Genomic DNA, 21,164 nt, shown 5'->3' with positions numbered 1-21,164 from the left:
AGAAAAACAAGAAAAAAATCAACAAAGTCAAAAGTTGAAAAGAGTAATAAAATTGAGAAACCCATAGCAATACTGATCAAGAAAAGAGAGAGATTAATAGGGACATTACTACAGGTTCTGTAGACTTAAAAGGGTGATGAAGGCCTATTATGAACAACTTTTTGCCAATTTGACAAACAGACAAATTCCTTGAAAAAAAAAACATACTATAACATAAGAAGAAATTGCATTCATGTTTAGCCTTATGATCCATTTCAAATTAAGCTTTATGAATGGTGTGAGGTAGGAATCAATGAAATTGAATTCATATTTAAAAACTCTTCCCATAAATAAGGCTCCAACTGACACATTTTCATTAGTGAATTCTAATCGTATATTTAAGGAAAAAACAATGCCCAATCTAAACAGACTATTTCAGAAAAAAGAATATGAAACTCCTCCCAACTCATTTTAGGAGGTGAACATAACCCTGATACAAAAAGAAAAAAAAATTGATAGGAATCCTATCAGAAAAGAAATTACAGACCAATGTCCCTCATGAGTATAGATGCAAGTCTCTAACAAAATACTTGCAAATTAAATTTAGCAATATACCAAAAGTCTAATACATTATAACCAAGCGGGATTATCCTAAGAATACAAGGCTGATTCAACTTTCAAAAATCAAATGATGTAATTTACTATAGTGCCAAAATGACAGAAGTAAAAAAGATATAACCAACTTAATAGTTTCAGAAACAGCATTAGACAAAATTCAACACTCTCAACAAATTTTCTGAGAGTAGCAAATTTTCTGAGGGTAACATCTCTCAGCAAATTAAGAATAGAAGGAAACTTCATCAACTTGATAAAGGGAATTTATTATAAAAAAACAACCTTATAGCTAACAACATATCATACTTACTGGTGAAATGTTGAATGCTTTCTCCCCTAAGATTAGGAACAAGGCAGAGATGTCTGATATCACCTCCTTTATGCATCATTATTCTGGAGGTCCTAATCAATGTTATAAGAAAAAAATAAATATAAGGCATAAAGATTGGAAAGAAAAAAATAAAACTGTCATTATTCACAGATAGCATAATTGTTTATGTAGAAAATCTTAAGAAATAGAAAAAACTAATAGAACCAGTAAGTGAATTTAGAAACCTCATAGGATGAAAGGTCAAAATACAAAAATCAGTTACATGTTTATGTAGTTTCTATGTAGTAGCAATAAACAATGAGGAAGTAAAATGAATAAAACAAAACTTTATTCATTAACACTAAATACATTAAATACTTGCTAATGAATTTTGTGAAAAAATGTGCAAAACTACAATAAAAGTTCCTGAGAAATTAAAGATACTAAATAAATGGAATGATATCCTATGTTCATAGTTTAGAAAACACAATATTATTAGTGTCAACTTTCCCCTCAAATGATGTATAGGTTCAACATTGTTCTATAAAAATCCCACTAAGTATTTTTTCCAGGAATTGACAAGCTAATTTTAAAATTTATGTGAAAATGCAAAGGATCTAGTAGCCAAAACAACCTTATAAAAGAAGAATAAATTTGTAGGACCTAATCTACCTGATATTAAGATTTATTATAAAGCTATACTTATCAAGTAACTGTAGTATTGGTAAAAGAATAAATAGACCAATGGAACAGAATAGAGTTCAGAAATTAATCATATTTTGTCAATTTGACAAAGTTTTCAAGGCAATTCAATGAAGAAAGGAAAGTCTTATCAACAAATGGTGCTGAAACAACTGGCTATCGGTGAGGAAACAATGAACCTGTATCTCCACCTCACAATAAACACAAAAATTCATCTGAAATGGATCATAGATCTAAATGTGAAAGTTAAAACTCTAAAGTTTCCAGAAGAAACTATAGGAGGATAGCTTCATTATGTTGGGTTAGCAAAGATTTCTTGGTACACAAACTTCGCTAACCGTAAGTGAAAAATATTGATATGTTAGACCTCAAACTTTGAAACTTCTACTCTTTGAAAGACACCATTAAGGAAATGAAAAGGGCTAGGCACAGTGGCTCATGCCCATAATCCCAGCACTTTGGGAGGCCAAGGCAGGAGCATGTCTTGAGCCCAGGAGTTGAAGACCAGCCTGGATAATACAGTAAGATCTTGTCTGTACAACTAAAAAAATTAGTCAGGTGTGATGGCACACACCTGTGGTCTCAGCTACTCAGGAGGCTGAGGTGGGAGGATCACTTGAGTCCAGGAGGTCAAGGCTGTAGTGATCTGTGATCATGCCACTGCAGTACAGCCTGGGCAACAAAGTGAGACCTCCCCGCTTCAACAACAACAACAAAAGAAAATGAAAAGACAAAATCACAAAAGTGAAAATATTTGCAGCACATGTATATGCACAAAGGACTTGTATCCAGGATGTATAAAGAAAGAATTCCTATCAGCCAATGACAAAGTCATACAGTCATTTTTTTAAAAATGGGCTAAAGATTTGAACAGAACTTAAAAGAAGACATAGTATGACCAATAAACACGTGAAAAGATGTATAACACCCTTAACACCAAGGAAACATAAATCAAAACCACAATGAGATGAGATACTATTCACACCTTTTTACCCCTAGACTGATTAAAGTTTCAATGAATATTAATACCAAATGTTGCTTAGGATATGAAACAACTGTCAAGATCATGCACTGCTGGGGAGATTATAAAATAGTGCAACTGCTTTGGAAAAACAGTTTGAGAGTTTCCTAAAAAGTTAGCATATACCTGCTGTATGTCCAAACAATTCTCCACCTATGTGTTTACTCAAGAAAAATGAAAAAAAAAAAGCCTTAAAAAACTTGTAAAACTTGTATATGAATTCTTATAGTAGCTTTATTGACAAAAGCCCCTAAATAGAAACATCACAAATATCCCTAGAAAGGATAACGGAAAAATAAATTGTGATTGGTGCACTGCACCCACTGTCCTGCACCCACTGTCCAACACTCCCCAGTGAGATGAACAGGTGCTAGAGAGGATGTGGAGAAATAGGAACACTTTTACACTGTTGGTGGGACTGTAAACTAGTTTGACCATTGTGGAAGTCAGTGTGGCGATTCCTCAGGGATCTAGAACTAGAAATACCATTTGACCCAGCAATCCCATTACTGGGTATATACCCAAAGGATTATAAAACATGCTGCCATAAAGACACATGCACACGTATGTTTATTGTGGCACTATTCACAATAGCAAAGACTTGGAACCAACCCAAATGCCCAACAATGATAGACTGGATTAAGAAAATGTGGCACATATACACCATGGAATACTATGCAGCCATAAAAAATGATGAGTTCATGTCCTTTGTAGGGACATGGATGAAGCTGGAAACCATGATTCTCAGCAAACTATTGCAGGGACAAAAAACCAAACACTGCATGTTCTCACTCATAGGTGGGAATTGAACAATGAGAACACATGGACACAGGAAGGGGAACATCACACACCGGGGCCTGTTGTGGGGTGGGGGTAGTGGGGAGGGATAACATTAGGAGATATACCTAATGTTAAATGAAGAGTTAGTGGGTGCAGCAAACCAACATGGCACATGGATACATGTGTAACAAACCTGCACGTTGTGCACATGTACTCTAAAACTTAAAGTGTAATAAAAAATAAAAATAAAAATAAATTGTGGTATATTTATATAATGGAATACTACACATACTACCTGTGAATAGATAACTTGTCCAGCCCTATTTTTCTATCATTTTATCAGTCCATTTAAAAGTAGGTGTTTTACTGTAATGAGAGACCACTTCACTTCCACAAGCATAGTGTTAAAGCAAACAAAAAGTGGCCTGGGAAGAACTCTGTACATCTATATTTGAGTCCTAGTGGATGAACTGCAACCTAACTTAATAGGTAGACAAGGTGGAAAACCTAACTTAGGAGTATGTGTCTGTAACAACAGCTGAGTGTTGGACAATCCCAGTGGCCATACTTCAACCACTCATAGACTGCTGAGTGTTCAAACTGTGTTCAAATAAGGCACACACAGAGATGTAACCAGTCCTGTTGTTTCTGACCTCACTTCCAATTCCTATACCTCAAAATTTACTTTTTTTGTCTATAAATTTCTTCTGACCGCGAGGCACCCCTGGAGTCTCTGAATCTGCTCTGATTCTGGGGGCTGCCCAATTTGCGAATTATTCATTGCTCAATTAAACTCTTAAATTTAATTTGGCTGAAGTTTTTCTTTTAACAATGGCCATGACCAAAAACATAGATAATAAGTATTTTCAAGGATGTGAAGAAATTGGAACCCTCACACATTACTGGTGTGTAAAATTACACTGGAATGTAAAATTATACAGTTATTTTGAAAAACAGCTTAGCAGTTCCTGAAACGGTTAAACATGGAGTTACCATATGACCCGGTAATTCTACTCCTCACTGTATATCTGAGAAGTGAAAACACATATTCACACAAAATCTTGCACACAAATGTTCATGGCAGTATTATTTATAATAGTCAGAAAGTGGAACCAACTCAAATGTTCATCAACTCATGAACTGGATAAATAAAATGTGGTGTATCATATAATGTGCTACTATTTGGCAATACAAAGTAACTAAGTTCTGTTACATGCTATGCCATAGATCCTTTAAAAACATTATGCTAAGTGAAAGAAGCCAGTCACAAAACACCACCTATTGTACAATTCCATTTATATAAAATGTCCAGAATAGGCAAATGTATATAAGGAGAAACTAGATTCATGGTTGCTGAGGGTTAAGTGTGGGGACAGGGGAATGGGGAATGACTGTAATGGGTACCAGGTGATGAAAATGTGTTAAAATTGATTGTGGTGATAGTTGTGAAACAGAGTAGGAATGGAATTTAAATCTTACTCAAGGGAGTTAACCTTATTGCAGGCATGTGCACAAGACCAGAAGAATGGCTGATCTTTACCCTATGCCTCATTATAATACTGAAATTCTCACCCAGGGAAGAGCTTATCCATCATATTTTGATCATGCAATGTATGCACTAGCATGATTTCTCATTGTGCCTGAACACCCTGCGCTCCACCCGGCGCATGTAATGACACTCCCATACCTCATGCACATTCCTGTCACCTTTCCTAAAAACACCACAAAGACCTGCCCTCGGAAAGCCAGCCAGCTAACTCTTGCTCCTGCACTGTCTCCATTGTGTTCAAACATAAGCCCCCAGTAAAAGCCTTGTTTGGGAAACTTGCTCAGCCTCGTGTCAATTTCTATTAAATGAGAGCCTAAGAACCTGTGGTTGGTAACAGTTGTACAACTCTGTGAATATACTAAAAGCCATTGAGTTGTACACTTTAAAGGATGGATTATATGGTATGTGAATTATATTTCCATAAAGCTATTTTTTAAAAAGATTGGGTGTTCTTGTGGCCCGACACCAAGATCAATGAAGCACTTTCCACTGTGCTGCATTGCCTTCCAGTGTATCCTCGTCTGGCTCAGCATAAAAGATGGTTTATTTAATAGCGGGGAAATGGACTACATGATCTCCTGGATCTTTTAGACCGAATGATCTGTGTTTCAGTGAATCACTGGATACAGGAAATGGGAAATGGAACCATTTTTCTTAACTGATGTTAAAAGAAAAACTTTAGACAAATTAAATTTGATAAATTTAAAACTTTAGACAAATTTAAATTTAATAAAATTAATTTTAACAGAGCTTAATAGAAGAATGATGAGAGAAGCAGCAGCCCTCAGAACCAGCAGAGGTTCAGAGAGCTCCACTTCACAAAGTGGGCAGGCAACATTTATGGACAGAAAATGGAAATGAGGTGCAGAAAGAACTTAACTGGTTACAGCTCAATGTCTGCTTTATTTGAATATGGTGTAGTCAGCGGACCACCTGTGATTGACCAAAGCTGGCTGCTGTGGTCAACTGAGTCTCAGCTGTTGTTACAAAAATATACTCCTAGTTAGGCTTTCAGTTAGTTTAAATACTGTTAGATTGTAGTTCCTTACATAGGGACTCAAAGTAGAGTCCCCCAGGGCAAATTTAGTTTAACACTGGTAACTCTCTTAACAAGAAGGTATTCCATTATGGATACTTCACTTCTGCTCAACTCCCAAACTCCATCACTTGCTAGCTATGAAACTTCAGTCAAATTACTTGAACTCTTTTATCTTTGGTTTCTTCACACAAAAATGAGGATAATAATACCCATATCATAAGGTGTTATAAGAATTTAATTATATGCAGAAAGCTCTCAGCACAGTATCTAACATGTAATAAGTGTTGAATAAACAGTTATACAATTACTGTTTATTTTTATCATAATTATTTATAGTGGATAGTTTCTAATTAAGTGCTTTCCTCTTTAGAGTAGTCAAAATATTATTTATGGCTGTTTACTATTTATACTTCACAAGCTCTGTTGATGTGTGCTCTTCTTTTGATAGGTACAACATAAGAGATATGATGCAATTCTTAAGCGTTTGCATTGTCAGGTGAACAAGCTTCAGTCAAATAGACGACAATGGCAATGGAACATTCAACAACTGGAAAAAACTGCAGCCAAATTAAGAAAATGCATTGGAATGCAAGAGTAACATTGCCATAGGGCAATGTGGAACACAGACCATGACAACAAAAATTACGGGACAGAACATTAAGAAAATCTTTTGGATTCTTAATAACAAGCATCCACTATTAGAGGCCTGTCTTAATGACAGATGTCTTCGATTTTTTTTTTAAATCAGTCATCCATTTGTTAAAATGCCTTCTAACCCTACACCTGATAGCCGTAGACTGACAATAGGAATGTCTACGGGAAAATAATGCAAGAGTCTCTGTGACTATTTGGAGTGTGTAAAATGTATTATACTCATGAATACCTGTTTATGTTGCATTCACTACCCTATAAAGTAAAAATTTAGAAGGGAAAAAACACTTGAATTTTCAATGATTTTAATTGTTGTTATTTTAAAATGTTTGTCTGTTTCAAACTTTTTATTGGAACTTGTTTTTTGCAACTGCCTTCACAGTAGCCCATAAATATTGATATTTATAATAATGTTTTTGTATGTTCAATGCTTCAAATATTTTACTCCATTTTATCTTTTATCCAGAAGTTAACAATCATTTTTCTTTGTTATAAAATAAGATATTTTAGTGATACAATGAATAAAATACTTTGTTCACTTTTCTTTCTATAAATTATTCATATTCTGTGACTAAATTAAAGTTATAACATCATGTAACTCTTAAGAGTATTACTCGCTATAGACTAACATATTTTTTCTCATTGAAAGGCAAAATGTCAATATATCAAATGTTAACTTGTCCCTTTCAAGATAAAAGTGCTCCCCCTTTTTCATGGTTCCATTGAGTCAAATACTTAGAAACAAAAACAAATAGGAAGATATGGTTTTAAAATATTCATTTGTAGGATTAAATAATTTCAAACAGCATCAAAAATTATTTAAAATCCATTTTCTCCTTACCTTTCTATGTGCCTAAAATTCAGTAAGTGGAGCTGATATAAAACCTGATATTAGTAATCTTATTATGTCTAACAGTAATAGTTTTATTATGGCTTAGCATGGCTTACTGTGGCTAACACTTCAAACAGCTTATCCTGTAACACAATCAGCTTTGGTCCATGACTCAGAAACACAGCTACAGTGAAAATGGTGAAACCTACAGATTGTGGGGAGTACACACTATACTCAGCTGAAGACAAGCCAGAACCAAATGCTGATTATATAAATATATTTTAATGTAACTTGCATATTAAAAAGTTATTATACTTTCTAAGTTTAGTTATCGCTTATAAAAAATTCTAGTTTTCTAAACTTTTAAAGTTTATATCAGGATTCAAAATATTTGTAAATGATAACATCTTGAGTTATAGATTCAAAAGTTTGTTTTTGAATTCAGATATGAAGAAAAGAGGTGTAATCTGCTTAAGATAATGTGCTCTATTTGTAAAAGTAAGTTTTAACGTAGTTTTCTAAAATATCCTTAATAATAGATATACCTATTTTACATTTTATGACAGTCAAAAATTACTTGAAAAAGAAACTTTTTTCCTTGTTCTTTTTTTTATTATACTTTAATTTTTAGGGTACATGTGCACAACGTGCAGGTTTGTTACATATGTATACATGTGCCATGTTGGTGTGCTGCACCCATTAACTCATCATTTAGTATTAGGTATATCTCCTAATGCTATCCCTCCCCACTCCCCCCACCCCACAACAGGCCCCGGTGTGTGATGTTCCCCTTCCTGTGTCCATGTGTTCTCATTGTTCAGTTCCCACCTATGAGTGAGAACATGCGGTGTTTGGTTTTTTGTCCTTGCATTAGTTTGCTGAGAATGATGGTTTCCAGCTTCATCCATGTCCCTACAAAGGACATGAACTCATCATTTTTTATGGCTGCATAGTATTCCATGGTGTATATGTGCCACATTTTCTTAATCCAGTCTGTCATTGTTGGACATTTGGGTTGGTTCCAAGTCTTTGCTATTGTGAATAGTGCCGCCATAAACATACGTGTGCATGTGTCTTTATGGCAGCATGTTTTATAATCCTTTGGGTGTATACCCAGTAATTGCATGGCTGGGTCAAATGGTATTTCTAGTTTTAGATCCCTGAGGAATCACCACACTGACTTCACTGACTTCCACAATGGTTGAACTAGTTTACAGTCCTATCAACAGTGTAAAAGTGTTCCTATTTCTCCACATCCTTTCCAGCACCTGTTGTTTCCTGACTTTTTAATGATCACCATTCTAACTGGTGCAAGATGGTATCTCATTGTGGTTTTGATTTGTGTTTCTCTGATGGCCAGTGATGATAAGCATTTATTCATGTGTCTTTTGGCTGCATAAATGTCTTCTTTTGAGAAGTGTCTGTTCATATCCTTCGCCCACTTTTTGATGGGGTTGTTTGTTTTTTTCTTATAAATTTGTTGGAGTTCATTGTAGATTCTGGATATTAGCCCTTTGTCACATGAGTAGATTGCAAAAATTTCCTCCCATTCTGTAGGTTGCCTGTTCACTCTGATGGTAGTTTCTTTTGCTGTGCAGAAGCTCTTTAGTTTAATTAGATCCCATTTGTGAATTTTGGCTTTTGTTGCCATTGCTTTTGGTGTTGTAGACATGAAGTCCTTGCCCATGCCTGTGTCCTGCATGGTATTGCCTAGGTTTTCTTCTGGGGTTTTTATGGTTTTAGGTCTAACATTTAAGTCTTTAATCCATCTTGAATTAATTTTTGTACAAGGTGTAAGGAAGGGATCCAGTTTCAGCTTTCTACATATGGCTACCCAGTTTTCCCAGCACCATTTATTAAATAGGGAATCCTTTCCCCATTTCTTGTTTTTGTCAGGTTTGTCAAAGATCAGATAGTTGTAGATATGCGGCATTATTTCTGAGGGCTCTGTTCTGTTCCATTGGTCTATATCTCTGTTCTTTCTTATCTTTGAAACAATTTCAGGTAATAGAGACTTTCAGATTAATTAAGAACTAAAATTTGAGGTATCCGAAGCCTGATGATTTAGTGGATATGATATTTCAACACAATCATAAACTCTAAAATTAGAAAATTGAAGTTATTTTTAATTTTAGTTCTGTATAATTGAACCTAGCTTAGAATATGAGCTCTTGTGCTTAGTGGCATTTCACACACATGCTTCTGTTTTAAAGCTCAGTCTCTTTGAGGTAAATATTCAGTTCAAAATCCTCCTCTTATTCATTTTTTTTCTCCATGGAAGTGTTCTAAGTTCCTGGTGGACTTGTTGTGTCATCAGGGGCACTGCTCTGCACCAAATGTCATTTTCTGATCTCACTGGCCTCTGCAGAGATCTAATCCATTCTTCCTGGTGTTTAGGATCATTGTGAGTCTGTGCTGTACCTGCAATTGTTTAGTCAATGCGGTCAGCTTCATTGTCCAATCACAAGACCTCTTCTAGGCCTATTTCTTTTTCTGTCTGTATGCTGGTCAAATTTTATCTCTTTGAGACCTGTTATCCATGCATTCTTCCCCACTCCTTGATTTCAGTATAAATGGATTCTTTCAAGTTTCTCAGTGCTTTTAATGGCTCAGCAAAATGTCAACTCTCAAAATACTGGGTCTTCTGCAAAGGAAAGCTATGATTTCAAGAATACTGTTTCTACTGTGGACTTTTTAAAAAGCCTCATATGAAACTCAAAGCAAACAAATTACTTCTGAATTCTCAGTAGTATCTGTCCTGATCCGGGCCTGCGAGGCACTGTTACCTAAATGATCAGTAAAAGGTAACAAATGCAAGGAAGCAGAGGGAGGGAAAAAAAACCCACAGTTAATATCTCAAATATTACTTACTACATGTGCAATCTATGGACAAATTATAGTTGACCAGTGTAAAGAAATTGATATCTACTTCAAGCCATATCTTAAAAACCATGGGAGTCACCAGATTTTACACATTAAAGCCAGTTAAGTCAGCCATTATGGACACTTTCATGGCCAATATAAATGGTCTATGTATTGTCTGTTAGACTGTGTCTCTTCCAGTCAATTGATTAATCATGCTATTTTCCAAAAACACTGTAGATACGAAATAACAACACTAAACAATGATAAGGTACTGATCAGGTATGCTTTGCCCTATTTGACAATTTGTATACATGATTTCATTTAACTCTCAAAATAATAGTCTAATGCATATATTATTTTCCCTGATTTGCAGATGGGGAAACTGAGGCTTAGTAACTTGCCTAAGATTTCATCACACAGCTCATCAGGGGCAAGGTTGAAATCAAAGCCCTATTTTAGCTACATGGAACTATAAGAAAATCATTCCAAGGGCAAGCTTCAATTGTATTATAAATAATAATTTATTTATACATTTAATCTATCATTTTGATATATTGCAAAGCATACAATAAATTTAATCAAGGGGAGAAATTTTGTAATTAAAAATAAATGGCACACAAATGCATAGGTAACAGTACATGAGGGTCAGTGTCAGTATAGTATTTTGGCTGTGGAAAATGGAATCCCATTTATGAAAATTGCTTTGGAACCTTTTAAAGTTTACATAGGACATTGCAATTAAAACTCTAAATTTCTATGTTATTTGACATTGAACATGGAATTCACTGTTTATCCATAAATGTTATTATAGGGCTGTGTGAATACTATAGTGATTTGGAACTATTTAGGGGGGAGTCAGGAATTCAGAAGAACATGGTTTTGATTTGTTAGTTGCTCATAGTTTAGCTTCTCATATTTTTAATATTATAAATATTTTATTTTTCATTAACTAGGCTAATGATTACTAAAGCTAATGATCAGAAGCTAAAATATATGCCTGTCAAAAACCGCCCATGTTATCTGTTATTTTAATTTATAATATATTTCTAAGGGAAGCAGTTTTTTTTTTGGCTGATAAATATGGCAATGTAAGGAATGGGTCTTCTATATCACATTAGCTACCACATAATACTTTCTCTTGAATATTACTGAACTATGACCAAAACCAAGAAAAATAAATTGAAACAGATACTAATAGAAAAATAGATCTATTCAATACATAGCTAAGAATAGGCCTCTCCAAATTGCTTTTTCTTTTCTGTAATGTTCTATTTAAATAATGGCTGTGAGCTCTAGATCTTTAGAAAAATAAAAATAGCATATGATTTGGTAATGACAGGGTTGCTGTTTACATAATCCAGTGAAGACAGACATGAAGTAATGAGACTTCAACCTCTTAATTAATGAGATGATGTATTCCAAAAGAAAATTAGAGTTCATGTGGGAAATAGTTTTAAAAGGCTTTTTACCCACAAAGCTCTCTGGTGTAAAAATCATGTCAAAATGGGAATAAAACACTTAAATTACAGATATTTGCCAGCATTACTCACTCACATAGCACAAAGTAGTTTAGAGGCATTGACAATATACTGCCAGTCTAAGATGAATTTTTAAATATTTTTTGTCCAAAATAAATAAGTCAAGACACATTGCCTACTTCATCTGCTATTGCTATCTCCCTAACATAATTTTACATGAAATAGACATATGTAATCCTGATGCTTGTATTGGAGAGGCTTCCTTGAGATGCTTTTGAGACTGTTTCTCCCAGAATCCATAGTGCTTCTTTGTGTATATGACACTGAAAAAAATATAGCAAGCCTACAATTTGCATTAGTTGTTTTGTCTTCAGTGACCTAGTATTAACTAACTCATGCACAAGGATCTCAGCCAGATGTCTGGATCCCTGTGCATGACCTACACACCTACTTGGCAAAAAACAGCATATGATTTTCCCTTCCACCTTTTCCACAGAGACTGTCTAGCCACTCTCAAATGTCATTCTTTAAAATGAAACCTCTCTGAGAATACTTTCTTCACTTAGATATAATATTGACTTTGCTGGGCAGTTAAATAATGTTGATAGTATTTTAATTTTAATTTGTGGTTCATACGAATAAAACATATAAAACATTCAATTCAGAAAAAGATCCATCCTTATTCTAACCTTCCACTAATTTAGATTATTTATCTTCTAAGCCTTTCAGTCTCAATTAATCTGTCACTGTAATTTACTCATGCACAGTTTCCTAATAACCAGTGTAATTCTCTCATGTTTCCTTCATCTCTTTTAATAAAAAATGCAGCTTCCTCATTCAGACCTTAGCTCTTTCAGTCCCTACACAGCCATAAGTTGCATCATCTTCAAGCTCCAATTCTCATTTTTTGTGGTAACTCCAAAGCTTAGTCCAGTGGCCTCAACTTAGATCTCAGTCATTGAAAATAATCTCTTCATTTAGAACCGGCTTATGCAAGAATCTATCATCTCTTTACTTTGACATGCCTCGAAAAGAAAAACTTTCTGAAACATTGTGTAACAGACACAGTCACTGCTTTGCCCAAATCCTCTCAGATTTTTAAAAAATCCTTTTTGAGCAGCCCTCTCCCAATTGAGTCATGCTTTTGCCTCCAAAAACTCTTACCTAAGACTTTCTCCGGGATGTTTGCTACTCTTAAAGGGACTTTCCTTGATATTGCAGCCTTGCTCGGCTTCTTTTCTCCTTACCAGTCTTACTTCCCTTACCAATTTCTCTGGGGAAGTCTTCAATAATAAATCACTCACTCAAGAATCTTCATCTCAGAATGTGCTTCTGGGAATCCCCAAACTAAGTCGCCTTACAAGATTAATCGCACATTGAAATCTCTATTTTCAAGGGATGACTATTGTTCTACTCCCTGTTCCTCCCTCCTCCCTTACCCAAGATCAGTTCCACTCCCAGCAGCGGCCAAAGGAAAGAAATCTAATCACTGTCCCATTCAATGTAATTTTGACATGATTTATTTGCTTTAAATAGAAAAGCAAGCCAGGCTGGGCGCGGTGGCTCACTCCTGTAATCCCAGCACTTTGGGAGGCTGAGGCAGATGGATCACCTGAGGTTAGGAGTTCAAGACCAGCCTGGCCAACATGGTGAAACCCTGTCTCTACTAAAAATACAAAAATTAGCTGGGCATGGTGATGCGTCCCTGTAATCCCAGCTACTGGGGAGGCTGAGGCAGAAGAATCACTTGCAGCCAGGAAGCGGAGGCTGCAGTGAGCTGAGATCACACCACTGCACTCCAGCCTGGGCAACAGAGTGAGACTCTGTCTTAAAAAAAATTAATAAATAAATCTAGATTCTGAAACCCCAATTTAAAAGTTTAGAACATTTTTCAACTATGTTGAGGTCACACAATTTTTTAGACAGATTTATTAGAAGTCTCATGCAACCAGACCAAATGAGTGATATTTGGGGAAAATATTTTGGTTGTTCTCATTCTGACTGGATGACAAAGTCAGGGACATGGACAGGAGCAACTTATGTCTGTACAGATCCTATGTCCTTCTATAATCGTCTTGGTTCTCTCAAACCATTCTTGCTCATCTTTTAAAATAAGCTGGCTTGGCATGTTGGCTCACACCTGTAATCCCAGCACTTTGGGAGGTCAAGGCAGGCAGATCACTTGAGGTTTGAAGTTCGAGAAGAGCCTGGCCAACATGTTGAAACCCCATCTCTACTAAAAATACAAAAATTAGCTGGGTGTGGTGGCACACGCCTGTAGTCTCAGCTACTCAGGAGGCTGAGGCAGGAGAATCACATGAGCCCGGGAGACGGAGGTTGCAGTGAGCCGAGATCGCACCACTGTACTCCAGCCTGGGTGACAGAGCAAGACTCCATCTCAAAAAAATAAAAATAAAAATAAAATGAGCAATTCTCCCTTTTAGCCATTCATTATCACATCTACAGCTCAAAAAACACTAGCATAATAGTGTGATGCAGACAAAGAGCAATTAACTCCGAAAATTAGAAAGGAGTATGGATCTATAGGACATGACATTGCAAAATATCAGCCACAGCATTTGTCATCATAGTTAGAGAAAATTTATAGTAACTTTAACAGTATTTATTGTCAACAATAACATGATATATTTGTAATATTTTTACTATATCAAAACTTAAAATATAAGATTAGTAACAATTTATCAAAAGTAATTGTTAGTGTTGTAAAAATGATTTTAGCTTAGGCTAAAGTCAATATAACCTTTTTTGCCTTGGACCTCAAAACACTTGTAAACTTGTAAATTAATGATGCTAGTCCTCAAAATTTGTAGCTTATATACAAATAATTTAAAACTGCTGCAAAATGTCATACACTTATGGAAGTGGGGCATAGTAATAGGAACAAAACTTGAATATCAACTTTTAAAGAACTAAATTTATTTATTTAGTTCTTTAAATTAAATTTATCTCACACTGACCAGTGTGAGAGCCCAAAACAGGAAACTGATGGCAAAGAATTCTAACCAATTTTCATGTTATACCTTCTCTGTGTTAGGTAACAGCAAGAATAAATATGATTCTTTTTACCCAGGAGATCAATTTAGTTGACAAGAAAGACACATGTGTGTGTGTATGTGTATGTATCTGACTATAAAATAGGCTCAAATATGATGTAAAACATCCTGTAACAGAAGCATAAACCAAGCCCTTATTTTATTTTGGAAACACAAAATAAGGAGAAATTAATCCCAACTGGGGAAGGATGTTGCTTAAAGGAAGACTTGGCATTTGATGTGGCTGCAAAGCAAGTATAAGTTCTCATGGACATTCTCATTCATTAGACTCGAAACATTCCTATTTTGTTCTCCGTTGTAATCTCCACCAGCTAGCAGACACCTGACACATAATGCGTGTTCTGATGTATGTTGAATAAATTAATGAATAAGATAATAAGTCTCATCAAAATCTCCCAATATCCTATCTTCAGTCTTTCCTACCTCTAATCTTCACTGTCAGTACCATTGCTTGAGTTACCTTCTTTGAGTAAAAATTGAGCATGTAATGCCTCTTCTAAAAAGTAAGAAGAAAAAAAAGCCTTTCCATGGGCACAAAATCCTTGCCATGAGTAAACAGTAAACACTTTAAAATCTGTCCCCAACCTGCTTATCCAACCTCATTTTTTCCCATTCTACCTAACAGATAAAATCTGCAATTCAGCCAAAACAAAATTCTAACTCTTCTCTAAGCATGTGCTTTAACATACTATTCCCTCTGCCTGGGAGTTCTCTCTCCTGCATCCAGGAGTCAACTCCAACTCCATCATCAGGACAAATTTCTTTCTTTTTTTTTTTTTTTCTTGAGACGAAGTCTCGCTCTGTCGCCCAGGCTGGAGTGTGCAGTGGCGCAATCTCGGCTCACTGCAAGCTCCGCCTCCCGGGTTCACGCCATTCTCCTGCCTCAGCCTCTCCAAGTAGCTGGGACTACAGGTGCCCGCCACCACGCCCGGCTAATTTTTTTGTATTTTTTAGTAGAGACGAGGTTTCACTGCGGTCTCGATCTCCTGACCTCGTGATCCGCCCGCCTCGGCCTCCCAAAGTGCTGGGATTACAAGCGTGAGCCACCGCGCCCAGCCTAGGACAAATTTCAATGGTTACAGCTACAATAAAGCTGAACTTCATTAAACATGTCTCAATTTCTCTGCAATGCCACAGTTTAGAAGTACAGCCATCCCTCAATATAAACAACTGTAACAAAATCTGAGCACGCTCAAGCCCACAGTCGGCCCTGCAGAACTTCCGTATAGCAAAAGTCAGCCGTCCATATATATGGGTTTGCATCCCTAGAATACTGTATTTTTCATCTGCATTTGGATGAAAAAGAATCCCATGTAAGTGGACCCACACAACCCACGCAGTCCAAACCTGTGTTATTCGAGGATCGACTGTACTGAAAAATCTGTATCATGATTTCTGAATCAAATTTATAGAGACAGAGGTTTACAACTTGGAGAACTTATGTAAGCCTTTTGTTTAGAATAGGTTAAAATCATTTTAAGCTTTTGAGTCTTGGGCTTCATTATAGACAGTCTAGCATTTGATTGACATAAGATGGTACCAAATAAAAGATAATTCATTTATGATTTATAAAAGAACATGAAAATTAGTTTTTCCTGGACTATTTCCAAAATCTACTTTTATAATTTTACACCAAAATATATGAACATTTATAAATACCAAAGCTTTTTTTAAAAATGCTTTTCTGGAAAATGTAATGATACTTTTAGGTAGCTCTAATGAAAGTAAATGTGCTTAACAAATCACAAGAAATATGCTTTTGTGTCATTTCATTATGAATACTTTGAACCATGCTTTAAAAGAGTTTGATATATTGAAAAATTATGTAAAATGTTCCATCTTTAAAAGAAAACGCTGTAATAAGCTTCATGAAAGTATAGCTAACCAAGTGGGACTGTCTGGGAATAGAAAGGAAAATTCTTATTAAAAATGGAAATCATAACAGTTCTCTGAATACAGTATTATAAATTAGTCATAAATGTAATAAATATTTAAGATGATTTTGGGCAATTTAACTTTGTTTTATTGTTTCTATATGATTATGCATGATTATGAAATTTAACTATAATTCTAGTATAGTTTTTTCCAATGATATGCTTTATATCTTTCCTAATTACACCTACAGCAAAGTCATTTTCAGAAAACCAGCTTTCTGTGTCTATTAAATTATTTTTTGCACTGCTGAAAATAACCTCTATTTTGATCACTTTCAAGTAGTCTTTACTTTTTTTCTCTAAAGTTACCATATCCTATTAGTTGATGGCACAGGGGTTTTGAGTACTTTCCAGAGTTTTGGCATCACAGGTATTCTTAACCATGCTTATTAGGCCTTAGAGAGTGCTAATTTTCTAGTACAAAGGGAGTTTTGAGCTTTCATTAGGATGTTTCCCAGATGCTTTAATTATCAAATACAGTTTAGCACAATTATGGCTGCTTTAACCAGGGATATTTGAGAAATAATGTACATAGCAAAATGGAAAAGCACTGGGTAGCTAATAAATAAACGACCACAGTAACATGATTTAATATCCCATATATCAAAGAGATAGTGTGTGTTTTATGATATTAACTATTGTGATTGTGAATACATCACAATTTAGGTAAATATGTTCAAAAATACAGTGTCCCTGAAATTGTATGCATTCTTTGAATCTGAATTAACAATATAGCACTATTTAATATGGTGAGCACTAGAGTAGAATGAAGACAAAATGAATGGCTAAATATACTTTACTAAATAATGGGGGGAAAAAGAACTTAATAATGTGCATATTTCCAAGAGTATAAATTCATTGCAAGGGTTAAGACAAAAAGTAGATTACAAAGCATTACAGACAATATATTCTACTTGTGTTTTTTTAAAGAGTGACTATAAGTTGTGTTTCAAATTGCTGGGAATATTTAGCCCATGTCCAGACCAAGTACTGTTTTCTCTGAGCTAAATACTTCCAGTTCTTCTTTTCTAAAAATGTTTATTTTCATTTTAGATTTAGGGGCTACATGTGCATGTTTGTTACAGGGTATATTGCATGATGCTGAGGTTCCACTTCTACTGATCCCATGACCCAGATAGTGAAGATATACCCAACAGGGAGTTTTTTGGCCCTTGCCCTACCCCCTCTCTCTTTTTTTTTTTTTTTTTTTGAGACGGAGTCTCACTCTGTCGCCCAGGCTGGAGTGCAATGGTGTGATCTCAGCTCACTGCAACCTCCACCTCCCGAGTTCAAGCGATTCTCCTGCCTCAGCCTCCCAAGTAGCTGGGTCTACAAGCGCATACCACCACACCCAGCTAATATTTATATTTTTAGTAGAGACAGGGTTTTGCCATGTTGGCCAGGCTGGTCTTGAACTCCTGACCTCAGGTGATCCACCCAAGTTGGCCTCCCAAAATACTGGGATTATAGGTGTGAGCCACCATCCCTGGCCTAAACCCTCCTTTTAGAGTCCCCAGTATCTATCTTTATGTCTGTGTGTACCCAGCATTTAGCTCCCCATTTTTCAGCCCTTGCCCTACCCCCTCCTTTTAGAGTCCCCAGTACTATCTTTATGTCTGTGTGTACCCAGCATTTAGCTCCCCATTTTTCAGCCCTTGCCCTTCCCCCTCCTTTTAGAGTCCCCAGTACTATCTTTATGTCTGTGTGTACCCAGCATTTAGCTCCCAGTTATAAGTGACAACACGCAAATTTTGGTTTTCTTTTTCTGCATTAATTCACTTAGAATGGTGGCCTCCAGATGCATCCATGTTGCTGCAAAGGACATGATTTCATTCTTTCTTATGGATACATAGTATTCCATGGTGTATATGTACCATATTTTATTTATCCATTCCACCATTTATAGGCACCTAGGTTGATTGCATGTCTTTGCTATTGCGAATAGTGCTTTAATTAAAGTACATACCCGTGCAAGTGTCTTTTTAGTAGAACAATTTATTTTCCTTTGAGTATATAACCAGTAATGGGACTGCTGGGTTGAATGGTAATTCTATTTTTAGTTTTTTGAGAAACCTTCAAATTGCTTTCCATGGTGGCTGAACTAATTTACATACCCACCAACAATGTATAAGCATTCTCTTTTCTCTGCAGCCTCACCAGCATCTGTTGTTTTCGACTTTTTAACAATAGCCATTCTGACTGGTATGAGATGGTATCTCATTGTGGTTTTGATTTGCATTTCTCTGATGATTAGTAATGCTGACCATTTTTTCATATGTTTGTTGGCCACTTGTATATCTTCTTTCAAGAAGCATCTGTTCATGTCCTTTGCCCACTTTTTAATGGGGTTATTTGATTTTTTCTTGTTGATTTGTTTAAGTTCCTTATAGATTCTGAATATTAGACCTTTGTCAGCTGCATAGTTTGCAAATATTTTCTCCCATTCTGTAGATTGTTTGTTTACTCTGTTGATAGTTCTTTTGCTGTGCAGAAGGTCTTTAGTTTAATTAAGTCCAAATTATCAATTTTTGTTTTTGTTACAATTGCTTTTGAGGACTTAGTCATAAACTCTTTGCCTAGGCTGATGTCCACAAAAGTATTTTTTAGGTTTTGTTCTAGGATTTTATAGTTTGAGGTCTTACATTTAAGTTTTTAATCCATCTTGAGTTCATTTCTATATGTAGTGAAAGGTAGGGCTTCCGTTTCTATCACAACTTACGTGGCATAAGTGCGAGTCTTTTCACCATGCTAGTCACATCCCTTTGGATATACTCTTCCTTCACATTGTCCTATGAAAGTTGAAGAAGACAAAAAGATACTGAAGATATAGTCTTATTAGTTGCTTATAGAAGAGGTCTATTTCATCCCATATTTGGGACTCAGGTTTCTACTAATGCAACCTCAGTTTACATGTGCTTTTCATGGTAGTCATAGCATATCGTTCATTCATATTGAACTCAGTCCTCCAATCTGAGAGATTCTGTTGCCATGAGAAAGGGTTAAAACTCCTTGCTAAAACATGAAATCATTATTTATTGTCATTTAATACATTTTTTGGAGGGCAAAGCAAGATGACCCAATAGAAGCCTGCACCACTCATTCCCCAAGCAGGAACATCAAATTCTAACTACACACAAGAGCACCATCATCACAAGAACCCAAATCAGGTGAGCAATCACAGTACCTAGTTTCAACTCCATATTTCTGAAACAGGCTAAAAGAGACAGTCTCGAAGAGCCAAAACTACAACTCCTCCATACCCCAGCAGTGACTGGGGGCTCAGAGAGAGAATCTGTGCACTTGGGGGAGGGAAAACTGGGGGACTTTACACTGAACTCAGTGCTGCCCTGGGAGTAGAGAACAAAGCTGTGCTGGGCTCAGCTAGCGCCCACGCATGGAAGAGGCTTTCAGAGCAGACCTAGCCAGAGGGGAATCACCCATCCCAGTGATGGACACTTGAGTTTCTCTGAAGGCCTTGCCACTGTGGGCCATAAGTGCTCTGATGTCCTAGGTAAACTTGAAAAGAAATCTAGGGCACAAGGATTGCAATTCCTAGGCAACTCCTAGTGCTGGGCTGGGCTTAGATCCTGGGAACTTGTGGGGTAAATGGCCTAGAGCAATACCAGACAGCGAGGCCAAGGGAGTACTTGCACCACTCCTGCCTCAACCCCAGGCAGTGCAGCTCACAGAGATGAAAGTGAGTCCTTCCTTCTGCTTGAGGAAAGGAGAACAAAGAGTAAAGATGACTTTGTCTTGCATCTTGGATACCAGCCCAGCCACAGTGAGACAGGGCATCAGGCAGAGTCATGAGGCCCCTCTTTCCAGGCCCTAGCTAGTGGATTACATTTCTAGACACACCCTGGGCTAGAATGAAACCTGCTGCCTTGAAGGGAAGGACCCAGTCCTGGCAGGATTCATCACCTGCTGACTAAGGAGTCCTTAGGCCCTGGATAACAAACAGCAATATCCAGGTAGTACACAATGGGCCTTGGGCTCTGAGATGTGTTGGCTTTAGGTGTGATTTAGCACATTCTCAGCTGTGGTGACTACAGCAAAAGACTCCTTCTGTTTGAGAAAAGCAGAGAGAGAAGTAAAGGGGACTTTGTCTTGCACTTTAGGCACCAGCTTGGCCACTGGGGAGTAGAGCACCAGCAGACTCTTGGGGTCCCCGATTCCAGGCCTAGGCTCTTGGATGGCCATTTCTGGACCTGCCTTGTAAAAGAAGGGGAGCCCGCCACCCTGAAGGGTGAGTCCCAGGCCTGGAAGCATTCATCACAAGCTGACTGAAGAGCCCTTAGGCTCTAAGTGAACATTAGCAGTACCCTGGCAGAACTC

The 21,164-nt window shown here is 36.5% G+C and overlaps 1 protein-coding gene across 1 annotated transcript in view; it reads left to right on the top strand.

Moving 5' to 3' along the window:
• The window catches only part of CCDC122 (coiled-coil domain containing 122), a 38,607-nt gene extending 31,823 nt beyond the window's left edge, over nt 1–6,784 (top strand). The window contains exon 6 of the mRNA XM_003270036.4: nt 6,444–6,784. Coding sequence (XP_003270084.1) covers nt 6,444–6,593 — 150 coding nt within the window. The 3' untranslated portion in view covers nt 6,594–6,784. The remainder of the gene's footprint in view (nt 1–6,443) is intronic.
• The last annotated feature ends 14,380 nt before the right edge of the window (nt 6,785–21,164 follow it).

The sequence above is a fragment of the Nomascus leucogenys genome, chromosome 5, assembly GCF_006542625.1.
Source record: "Nomascus leucogenys isolate Asia chromosome 5, Asia_NLE_v1, whole genome shotgun sequence".
Classification (NCBI taxonomy): Eukaryota; Metazoa; Chordata; class Mammalia; order Primates; family Hylobatidae; genus Nomascus; species Nomascus leucogenys.
This window is presented reverse-complemented; position numbering and strand designations above follow the sequence as displayed.